The 12,143-nt window shown below is 49.4% G+C and overlaps 1 protein-coding gene across 1 annotated transcript in view; it reads left to right on the plus strand.

Annotated features, from left to right (window-relative positions):
- myo5b (myosin VB) overlaps nt 1-12,143 on the plus strand; it is a 53,851-nt gene that overhangs the window by 9,730 nt on the left and 31,978 nt on the right. Inside the window, exons 2-6 of the mRNA XM_084686862.1 lie at nt 5,159-5,269; nt 5,613-5,784; nt 10,032-10,176; nt 11,374-11,530; nt 11,671-11,814. Coding sequence (XP_084542988.1) covers nt 5,159-5,269; nt 5,613-5,784; nt 10,032-10,176; nt 11,374-11,530; nt 11,671-11,814 — 729 coding nt within the window. The remainder of the gene's footprint in view (nt 1-5,158; nt 5,270-5,612; nt 5,785-10,031; nt 10,177-11,373; nt 11,531-11,670; nt 11,815-12,143) is intronic.

Here is a 12,143-nt window from a genome sequence, read left to right on the forward strand (position 1 = left end):
TTGAAAAAATAACTATTTTTCTGAAATCTCTTCAACTGAATTCATAAGTATTGCTTAAGAATGTCTGTGTGTGTGTGTCCATGCATTTGTGTGTGTGTATGTGTGTGTGTTTGTCCGAGTGTCGTGTGTTGTCAGATAGGAACACTGGCCTCTTCTGCACCGCAGAGCCTTAGTCACGTATGCTGTGCGTCAGTCTGGATCTCTCTTGAGGACGCTGTGCGTCAGTCTGGATCTCTCTTAGAGGACGCTGTGCGTCAGTCTGGATCTGTCTTAGAGGACGCTGTGCGTCAGTCTGGATCTCTCTTGAGGACGCTGTGCGTCAGTCTGGATCTCTCTTAGAGGACGCTGTGCGTCAGTCTGGATCTGTCTTAGAGGACGCTGTGCGTCAGTCTGGATCTCTCTTAGAGGACGCTGTGCGTCAGTCTGGATCTCTCTTGAGGACGCTGTGCGTCAGTCTGGATCTGTCTTAGAGGACGCTGTGCGTCAGTCTGGATCTGTCTTAGAGGACGCTGTGCGTCAGTCTGGATCTCTCTTAGAGGACGCTGTGCGTCAGTCTGGATCTCTCTTAGAGGACGCTGTGCGTCAGTCTGGATCTCTCTTAGAGGACGCTGTGCGTCAGTCTGGATCTGTCTTAGAGGACGCTGTGCGTCAGTCTGGATCTCTCGTAGAGGACTCATCCAGTGATGGGCTGAACCCAGAGAAGCAGAGTCTTCAGGGGCCAAATGTGTCATGCTCAGTGATGGAGGCCATCCAGGGGACTGGAGCCTGTTCACCTCTGTGGGATCTGGATTCGGGGAGGCTCAAATTCTGTGAAGCTAACAACCTTTTAAATAAAACTAAACAAGTATTTAGCAACAAAAGGGGATTTTGTGAGGGGGCCTGCATTTATTTTTCATCCCCAATTCAAAACGTTTCATCCCATTTCATGAGAAACTGTCTCACTTCGTCCACTAATGGTTTTGGCACTTTCCTGATCTGACGCTGGATTGCAGGCCTCCGCGATGAGTCACACAGCTTCTCTGATTGGTTGTTCTCCGTGGTTCTGCGGGACTGACTCATCACCGTGTGGCTTTGGTCGAAATGATGCATGATTGAAAGTCTGTTTTATAATCATAGTGTCCGTCATTTAGCAGAGGCTTTGGTACACATGGAGGGGGGGGGGTGGCGGGGGGGCGGGGTGGCGGGGGGGCGGGGGGTGCACAGGGGTTGTACCTGGGATCTCTTGATCTGACATCAAATGCTCTAACCACTTAGCTATACCCATCTCTGGGCTTATTATACTCATAGCTAGGTCATCGTGAGGCACCAAGTCAAAAGCTTTCTACAGTAGACTCAGATCACATACTGCTTAAGTACTATGACTACTCAAATGAAGTACTGCTTTAGTACTATTACTACTCAGATACAGTACTGCTTTAGTACTATTACTAGTCAGATACAGTACTGCTTTAGTTCTATTACTAGTCAGATACAGTATTGCTTTAGTACAATTACTACTCAGATACAGTACTGCTTTAGTTCTATTACTACTCAGATACAGTACTGCTTTAGTTCTATTACTACTCAGATACAGTTCTGCTTTAGTACTATTACTAGTCAGATACAGTACTGCTTTAGTTCTATTACTAGTCAGATACAGTACTGCTTTAGTACAATTACTACTCAGATACAGTACTGCTTTAGTTCTATTACTACTCAGATACAGTACTGCTTTAGTACTATTACTAGTCAGATACAGTACTGCTTTAGTTCTATTACTAGTTAGATACAGTTCTTCTTTAGTACTATTACTACTCAGATACAGTACTGCTTTAGTACTATTACTAGTCAGATACAGTGCTGCTTTAGTACTATTACTAGTCAGATACAGTACTGCTTTAGTACTAGTACTAATCAGATACAGTACTGCTTTAGTACTATTACTAGTCAGATACAGTACTGCTTTAGTACTCTTCCTACTCAGATACAGTACTGCTTAAGTACTATTACTACTCAGATACAGTACTGCTTTAGTACTAGTACTACTCAGATACAGTACTGCTTTAGTACTCTTACTACTCAGATACAGTACTGCTTTAGTACTAGTACTACTCAGATACAGTACTGCTTTAGTACTCTTACTACTCAGATACAGTACTGCTTTAGTACTAGTACTACTCAGATACAGTACTGCTTTAGTACTAGTACTACTCAGATACAGTACTGCTTTAGTACTAGTACTACTCAGATACAGTACTGCTTTAGTACTCTTACTACTCAGATACAGTACTGCTTTAGTACTAGTACTACTCAGATACAGTACTGCTTTAGTACTAGTACTACTCAGATACAGTGCTGCTTTAGTACTAGTACTACTCAGATACAGTACTGCTTTAGTACTAGTACTACTCAGATACAGTACTGCTTTAGTACTAGTACTACTCAGATACAGTAGTGTCCCTGTGAGGGAGCCTGTGAAAGCCAGTCCTGTGTGTTTACACGTGTGCAGGGCCCCACGTGACTCTGGCTCGTGGGATCATGTTGGTGTCGGAGCGGCTGATTGCGGCCGAACTCAAGGTTACTTCATATCTCGCCATCTCCCCTCGTTATCTACTCCTTATTAAACAGGATTTTAAAACGCTGCAGTCAGCCTGCCTAACTGTCTGTCTCTCTCTCTGCCTGCCTGCCTGCCTGCCTGCCTGGCTGCCTGTCTGTCTGTCTGTCTGTCTGTCTGTCTGTCTGTCTGTCTGTCTGTCTGTCTCTCTCTCTCTCTCTCTCTCTCTCTCTCTCTCTCTCTCTCTCTCTCTCTCTCTCTCTCTCTCTCTCTCTCTCTCTCTCTCTCTCTCTCTCTCTCTCTCTCTCTCTCTCTCTCTCTCTCTCTCTCTGCCTGCCTGCCTGGCTGCCTGTCTGTCTGTCTGTCTGTCTGTCTGTCTGTCTGTCTGTCTGTCTGTCTGTCTGTCTGTCTGTCTGTCTGTCTGTCTGTCTGTCTCTCTCTCTCTCTCTCTCTCTCTCTCTCTCTCTCTCTCTCTCTCTCTCTCTCTCTCTGCCTGCCTGCCTGCCTGTCACAGTTATGCAGTGCATCTGCTCAGCCCGGGGGCAAAACAGTGCTGAGTCTCTCCCTCATCAGAGGCTGTCTGTCCCGCTGTCCTGTAGCGTCAGTAGATGTGTTATCCAGAAGGCATTCCTTCAGGAGAAGCAGCAGGGTCAGGGTCACTCGTTAACAGGCAGTTTTAGCTGTTGTCGAGGAGGTCATTACATTTGAGCGTTTTACATTTGATTCATTTCCCCGACTCTTTTCATTCAAAGAAACAAACCAACAGAAAGCATACCGAAAGTAAAGCAGTGGACCAATAATCAGAAGGGCTTAGAACCACAGTTCTAGTGTATTTCAGTGATCAGAGTGAAGGAACGTTCTGTTCCTGTGACTCAGAACAGTCACAGTACAAAGTAACCTCTGAATGACCAGGCACGGTGGACAAGCACAACATCTCCTACAGTGTTCGTACCAATAAGATCTCAACTGCCATTGTTGTGCCGGACCTGGCTCTGGCAAGACTAAATCTACTTGACATTTACACACTTGAGTGAATGACTGACAATACTGTTTGTGTCCCCCACTCACACACACACCCCGACCTCAACTGACAAACTACAGCACATTCATTTTGTCTGCTGAAATGTGAGTGCTCTATCTTCCAGTCACCTCCAGCTTTGATTTAATAACTTCATTTTCCCATCCAGAGGTGGTAAGTCAGAGAACGTTCATTAAACTTTCACATTCGGTTATTTCACAGTTCCCATACTCCCTGTGTCGTGATTTTTTCTCTCCATGGAAACGTAAAAGAGAAGCTGTTTTATGTGTGTATATACATAGAGAGAGAGAGGATTTTTTGGGGGGGCACTAGAGAGAATTCCTGGCTGATGAACACAGATCCTGCTTGCTGAGTCAGCAGCTACAGAATTCTCAGCATCGGCTCCCCCTGTGTTTGGGGTTGGTTCTCCTGACCTGCACACAAACACATAAATCACCTGGCTGTCTGCCGTCAAGGACCTGTCTTGGTCAGCCTGGTTGCTGAGGCCATCGACGTGGTTACGCCTGAGGGGACTGTTACTGTCTGTGCTGTTGTTTTGGAAAGGATGACAAAGATACTTTTTATTCCATGTATTATGCAGCTGTGTATCGCCAGGTCAAATGTTATAATGGGAAGAAATGTTTGGTCAAGGGCCTTCTTACTTTGTTTTGTACAATGTTAGTCCAACCTTGTATGCATTGGCCTTTGTCGGTTGTAATCAGTAAATAAACAAACCGAAAAAACAAGTGTTTCTATATTCAGAGTACTCTAATGACAAGGTTTTCTCATTTCCAAAACTGTTTTACACTTATGAATCAAAATGCAATTTGCAGAAGTCAGAAGGGTCATGGTTTGTGTGATAAATCATGAGTTATTAGCCACAACTCTCACGATAATAGTCAAAAATCCTTCATCAACTAAATCCGACTAAACTTTGGATAATAACTTCTTCTAATCACACTCATTTATCATCGAAATGGCAGCATGAAAGATGCACTCCATCTGTTCAGTTGAACAAATAATCCGAAAAAGTCCCTTTTGGTTAGAGGAGAGCTACACTTTTTATCTGATACGTGTCGTGATCCGTGCTCAGAGTTGAACATCCGGAACTTTCAGCGGAGGCCAGAACCCAACAAAGTATTTCTAAAAGGCCACGGGCAAGGTATCTTTAAGAAGAAGTTCCACCTGTGTTCCAAAGCTATCCTGATCACAGAAGGTATCCCAACCATGAAACGAGAAAATTAAAAATCAACTCAGCCCTCTGGAGTATATCAGTCAGCATTTTCTGTTAGAGCTGTTGGTCTCTCTCTAAAACACTTCGAGGCAGAATGTGTCACAAACCCGACAGTAATTATTGCAACCCTGCGACATCAGCGATAGACACAGCAGTACGTTTCTGCAGACTGTGAAAACAATAACTTGAATGTGTTGAATTTCCACTACTTTTGTGCCGCCTCAAGCAGTCAGCACTTCCATCTGTTTTAACGGAATAATACGCACCCTGTCGAAGCAGAAGAAAAGGACGGGAATCATTAATGTGAAATGTTGAACTATTTCTGTGTGTGTTTGGTTGTCAGTGAATAAGATCTAAAGTGTTGTGCCTGCAGTACACGCGGGTGTGGCTCCCTGACCCGGAGGAGGTGTGGAGAGCTGCTGAGATCATCAGGGACTACAAGGAAGGAGATCCCATCTTACACCTCAAACTTGAAGATGAATCGGTAAGCTCATTCCAACCCACCAGTTCAAGACACCCATGTAAAAAAAAAAAAAAAAAAAGATAGGGAAGAGATTACTGTTTTATGATCCGTGAGGAGAGACTGCTCAGGTGATCAGATGACCAGTGGAATGTGTTTTTTATAACGTTGTTTGTGACTGTTGCTCCTTGATCTCAAGAGTGACAGACAGTTCTAACTTACCAACACTACACCTGCTTCCTCCACCGGCTCTTTGACTTTGAAATCTCCACCGCTGACATCTTCAGTCTGACAGTTGACCTAAACCAAATGCTTTTATCCTCTTCTCCCTCGTCTCGTGTCGTGACCTCCATGCCTCCTCCTCCAGACTCTGGAGTACCACATCGGGCCCAAACACAACGTCCTGCCGTTCCTCCGTAACCCCGACATCCTGGTGGGGGAGAACGACCTCACGGCGCTCAGCTACCTGCACGAGCCGGCCGTCCTGCACAACCTCAAAGTCCGCTTCCTGGAGTCCAACCACATCTACACATACTGTGGTGAGTGACCTGACCTGTCTGCACATGCTCCCTGACCTGACCTGTCTGCACATGCTCCCTGACCTGACCTGTCTGCACATGCTCCCTGACCTGACCTGTCTGCACATGCTCCCTGACCTGACCTGTCTGCACATGCTCCCTGACCTGACCTGTCTGCACATGCTCCCTGACCTGACCTGTCTGCACATGCTCCCTGACCTGACCTGTCTGCACATGCTCCCTGACCTGACCTGTCTGCACATGCTCCCTGACCTGACCTGTCTGCACATGCTCCCTGACCTGACCTGTCTGCACATGCTCCCTGACCTGACCTGTCTGCACATGCTCCCTGACCTGTCTCCTGTCTGCACATGCTCCCTGACCTGACCTGTCTGCACATGCTCCCTGACCTGACCTGTCTGCACATGCTCCCTGACCTGACCTGTCTGCACATGCTCCCTGACCTGACCTGTCTGCACATGCTCCCTGACCTGACCTGTCTGCACATGCTCCCTGACCTGACATGTCTGCACATGCTCCCTGACCTGACCTGTCTGCACATGCTCCCTGACCTGACCTGTCTGCACATGCTCCCTGACCTGACCTGTCTGCACATGCTCCCTGACCTGACCTGTCTGCACATGCTCCCTGACCTGTCTCCTGTCTGCACATGCTCCCTGACCTGACCTGTCTGCACATGCTCCCTGACCTGTCTCCTGTCTGCACATGCTCCCTGACCTGACCTGTCTGCACATGCTCCCTGACCTGTCTCCTGTCTGCACATGCTCCCTGACCTGACTTATCTGCACATGCTCCCTGACCTGACCTGTCTGCACATGCTCCCTGACCTGTCTCCTGTCTGCACATGCTCCCTGACCTGTCTCCTGTCTGCACATGCTCCCTGACCTGACCTGTCTGCACATGCTCCCTGACCTGACCTGTCTGCACATGCTCCCTGACCTGTCTCCTGTCTGCACATGCTCCCTGACCTGTCTCCTGTCTGCACATGCTCCCTGACCTGTCTCCTGTCTACACATGCTCCCTGACCTGTCTCCTGTCTGCACATGCTCCCTGACCTGTCTCCTGTCTGCACATGCTCCCTGACCTGTCTCCTGTCTGCACATGCTCCCTGACCTGTCTCCTGTCTGCACATGCTCCCTGACCTGACTTATCTGCACATGCTCCCTGACCTGACCTGTCTGCACATGCTCCCTGACCTGTCTCCTGTCTGCACATGCTCCCTGACCTGTCTCCTGTCTGCACATGCTCCCTGACCTGACCTGTCTGCACATGCTCCCTGACCTGACCTGTCTGCACATGCTCCCTGACCTGTCTCCTGTCTGCACATGCTCCCTGACCTGTCTCCTGTCTGCACATGCTCCCTGACCTGTCTCCTGTCTGCACATGCTCCCTGACCTGTCTCCTGTCTGCACATGCTCCCTGACCTGTCTCCTGTCTGCACATGCTCTCTGACCTGTCTCCTGTCTGCACATGCTCCCTGACCTGTCTCCTGTCTGCACATGCTAACCTTGAACATCCATCCAAGAGTCACTAGTAAAGGGTGTTCCTCTGTACGAATGTTCTTTTAACTCACTGAAAGTAAAACTTCAGTCTTCAACCGCCAGGCTTGATAATGAGCCCAAGCTTAAGTTGCATTGATTTTAAACAGACACTCAGTTATCATGAGCAGCATCTGGAATGCACCCTTATAGAGGCAGACAAAGGCTGGTTGAGCGAAGGCAGTCTGGGATGGTATCGCTGGCACTGGCCATGGACGTGGGCATGTTTTTATTAGGGGATGTCTGTCCCCATGGTAACCATGACAAGGCATTGACCGGGTAAACCATCCACATTCCTCCGGTCATCTGGTAGTTTTTATTTGTGTTTCTGTGGGATTTGGCCTTACTGCCTACGGCCAGCTTTACAGTATAACATTGTACCGTACAGGAAAATTTGGATATTACTGTCGATAACGAAAAGCAGTAATGCATCCGGGTGATTCTCCAAAGGAACCCATCAATTTTTATCACGTGCGCATCTTTCCCCGCAAACAATTCCCCATTCTGATCCTGTGGGCGGGATTCCCAGCGAGATGCCAGAGTGTTTGTGCGTGCTGGGAGGTGATTGTGAAGAGCACGCAGCGTGTCCAGATGGCAGAGTGTCCTCTCTGAGTGTCCTGTCTGAGTGTCCTGTCTGAGTGTCCTCTCTGAGTGTCCTCTCTGAGTGTCCTCTCTGAGTGTCCTGTCTGAGTGTCCTCTCTGAGTGTCCTCTCTGAGTGTCCTGTCTGAGTGTCCTGTCTGAGTGTCCTCTCTGAGTGTCCTGTCTGAGTGTCCTGTCTGAGTGTCCTCTCTGAGTGTCCTCTCTGAGTGTCCTCTCTGAGTGTCCTCTCTGAGTGTCCGCTCTGAGTGTCCTGTCTGAGTGTCCTCTCTGAGTGTCCGCTCTGAGTGTCCTGTCTGAGTGTCCTGTCTGAGTGTCCTCTCTGAGTGTCCTGTCTGAGTGTCCTGTCTGAGTGTCCTCTCTGAGTGTCCTCTCTGAGTGTCCTGTCTGAGTGTCCTGTCTGAGTGTCCTCTCTGAGTGTCCTCTCTGAGTGTCCTCTCTGAGTGTCCTGTCTGAGTGTCCTCTCTGAGTGTCCGCTCTGAGTGTCCTGTCTGAGTGTCCTGTCTGAGTGTCCTCTCTGAGTGTCCTGTCTGAGTGTCCTGTCTGAGTGTCCTCTCTGAGTGTCCTCTCTGAGTGTCCTCTCTGAGTGTCCTCTCTGAGTGTCCGCTCTGAGTGTCCTGTCTGAGTGTCCTGTCTGAGTGTCCTCTCTGAGTGTCCGCTCTGAGTGTCCTGTCTGAGTGTCCTGTCTGAGTGTCCTCTCTGAGTGTCCTGTCTGAGTGTCCTGTCTGAGTGTCCTCTCTGAGTGTCCTCTCTGAGTGTCCGCTCTGAGTGTCCTGTCTGAGTGTCCTCTCTGAGTGTCCGCTCTGAGTGTCCTGTCTGAGTGTCCTGTCTGAGTGTCCTCTCTGAGTGTCCTGTCTGAGTGTCCTCTCTGAGTGTCCTCTCTGAGTGTCCTGTCTGAGTGTCCTCTCTGAGTGTCCTGTCTGAGTGTCCTCTCTGAGTGTCCTGTCTGAGTGTCCTGTCTGAGTGTCCTCTCTGAGTGTCCTGTCTGAGTGTCCTCTCTGAGTGTCCTGTCTGAGTGTCCTGTCTGAGTGTCCTCTCTAAGTGTCCTGTCTGAGTGTCCTGTCTGAGTGTCCTCTCTAAGTGTCCTGTCTGAGTGTCCTCTCTGAGTGTCCTGTCTGAGTGTCCTGTCTGAGTGTCCTGTCTGAGTGTCCTGTCTGAGTGTCCTGTCTGAGTGTCCTGTCTGAGTGTCCTGTCTGAGTGTCCTGTCTGAGTGTCCTGTCTGAGTGTCTGCTCTGAGTGTCCTGTCTGAGTGTCCTGTCTGAGTGTCTGCTCTGAGTATCCTGTCTGAGTGTCCTGTCTGAGTGTCCTGTCTGAGTGTCTGCTCTGAGTGTCCTGTCTGAGTGTCCTGTCTGAGTGTCGTGTCTGAGTGTCGTGTCTGAGTGTCGTGTCTGAGTGTCGTGTCTGAGTGTCGTGTCTGAGTGTTGTGTCTGAGTGTCCTGTCTGAGTGTCCTGTCTGAGTGTCCTGTCTAAGTGTCCTGTCTGAGTGTCCTGTCTGAGTGTCCTGTCTGAGTGTCCTGTCTGAGTGTCCTGTCTGAGTGTCTGCTCTGAGTGTCCTCTCTAAGTGTCCTGTCTGAGTGTCCTGTCTGAGTGTCCTGTCTGAGTGTCCTCTCTAAGTGTCCTGTCTGAGTGTCCTGTCTGAGTGTCCTCTCTGAGTGTCCTGTCTGAGTGTCCTGTCTGAGTGTCCTGTCTGAGTGTCCTCTCTGAGTGTCCTGTCTGAGTGTCCTCTCTGAGTGTCCTCTCTGAGTGTCCTGTCTGAGTGTCCTCTCTGAGTGTCCTCTCTGAGTGTCCTGTCTGAGTGTCCTGTCTGAGTGTTCTCTCTGAGTGTCCTCTCTGAGTGTCCTGTCTGAGTGTCTGCTCTGAGTGTCCTGTCTGAGTGTCCTGTCTGAGTGTCCTCTCTGAGTGTCCTGTCTGAGTGTCCTCTCTGAGTGTCCTGTCTGAGTGTCCTGTCTGAGTGTCCTGTCTGAGTGTCCTGTCTGAGTGTCCTCTCTGAGTGTCCTGTCTGAGTGTCCTGTCTGAGTGTCCTCTCTGAGTGTCCTGTCTGAGTGTCCTGTCTGAGTGTCCTCTCTGAGTGTCCTCTCTGAGTGTCTGCTCTGTGCTCCCCCTGGCTGCAGGGATCGTGCTGGTGGCCATCAACCCGTATGAGCAGCTGCAGATCTATGGGGAGGAGGTCATCAACGCCTACAGCGGACAGAACATGGGCGACATGGACCCTCACATCTTCGCTGTGGCTGAGGAGGCCTACAAACAGATGGGCAGGTACGAACGACCAACTGCCTGGGAACTGCTGTTAGAGCTACACAACTACTATTAGAGCTACACAACTACAGATAAACTACACAACTACTATTAGAGCTACACAACTACAGATAAACTACACAACTACTATTAGAGCTACACAACTACAGTTACAACTACACAACTATATATAGAGCTACACAACTAGTTTCACGACTGTTGTTAGAGCTTCACGATTACGGATGAAGCTGCAGGGAGTGTAGCCACCAGTATGTTTATTGATCCCCTCGTTAGGTCAAAACAGTTTGTGTTTTATAGAACCAGTATGAGGGACATGTTTAAGGGCTCCCAACTGAAGCCTGGAGGAGCAGCGCGTCGTGTTGAGCCGCAGAACCACAGCGGTCTGCGGCGCTGGGTCGTGCGGGGCGTGGGCGGATGATTGTAGTGCTCAGCCTCACGTCACTGACGCCCTCCTTCCGAATGCATCCCCCGCTGCCAGGCGAACTGCAAATCAACGCAAGCATCAAGCTATAATCACAATCCACATTGCTTGGGGTTTTATCCATGTGTAACAGATAGTGTGCGTGTGTGAAGCTTGTGGCGTTTATACATTGTTTGATGTAGGTTAGGCTTATTTTTGACTGGGTTCGATTGCACTGCCAGGTGTACTGGCAGTTCAAAGCAAGACTGGAACCAGGATCGGTTCTCTCTTTCAGTGTGATTCCGGAACATCCCAAACATCATTCAGTCATCCAAGCAGCCATGCTAGGCTTTGAAGGAAGTCTGCAGGGCCGTTTCCCAGTCGTGTCTCCTGTAGTTCAGTGGAGATGTCCACGCTCTGTCTCAAGTCTGCCAGGTGCTGAGAGAGTCCATCAGGGGAGAGGGAGTGGAGGGGACGTGACAGGGGGCGTGACAGGGGGCTGAGGAGCTTGTCCACTAAGTGACACCATGCTCAGAATGTACAGTAGTGCTTTTAGCAGGAAGTGAAGTCGTGGAGCCACTGCTGTGTGGCTACACAGGGAATGGATGAAAAAATGTGTTCAAAAAGTTTAACTGTACTCTGCCTACTTTCCCTCCTTCTCTTCCTCTTCACCGTCCTCCACCCCCCCCCCCCATCCTTCCTGTCTCCCCCCCTTCCTGTACTCTCTCTCATATCCTGTCCTCTCCCCTCCTTCCTGTCCTCCCCTCCTCCCTCCTCCGTCCTCCCTCGCTCCGCAGAGACGAGAGGAACCAGTCCATCATCGTGAGCGGGGAGTCGGGGGCGGGGAAGACGGTGTCCGCCAAGTACGCCATGCGATTCTTCGCCACGGTGGGCGGGTCGGCCAACGACACTAACGTGGAGGAGAAGGTCCTGGCCTCCAGCCCCATCATGGAGGTGAGACGAGCTTTGTATGTTCATGAGACACAAGACACATAGCCGTCAAAAACCGTTGTTCTTTTCTCTTTCTCTCTTTCTATCTCCCTCCCTCCCTCCCTCTCTCTTCTTTAATGGCTATTCATGTGTTTATTTTACAGGCGATAGGAAATGCAAAGACGACACGCAATGACAACAGCAGTCGGTTTGGGAAGTACATCCAGATTGGTTTTGACAGGCGTTATCACATCATAGGTGCCAACATGCGTACCTACCTTCTGGAGAAGTCCAGGGTGGTCTTTCAGGTACGACCTCAACAGAGTGCTGAGTTTCCCTGTTTCCTCCTCCGAGACCTACGTCTACTGCACTAGCTAGGTACTAGCTAGACTGTAATAGCAAGGTACCAGCTAGACTGTCCTAGCTAGACTGTACTAGCTAGACTGTACTAGCCAGGTACTAGCTAGACTGTCCTAGCTAGAATGTACTAGCAAGGTACTAGCTTGACTGTCCTAGCCAGACTGTACTAGCAAGGTACTAGCTAGACTGTACTAGCTAGACTGTCCTAGCTAGGTCTCTTGACGTGTGGGACTCACTCATCTCCTACGTACGAACTGCAGTGATGCAAATGCCGGAC

The sequence above is a fragment of the Hypomesus nipponensis genome, chromosome 22, assembly GCF_054491055.1.
Source record: "Hypomesus nipponensis isolate SF chromosome 22, ASM5449105v1, whole genome shotgun sequence".
NCBI classification, from domain to species: Eukaryota; Metazoa; Chordata; class Actinopteri; order Osmeriformes; family Osmeridae; genus Hypomesus; species Hypomesus nipponensis.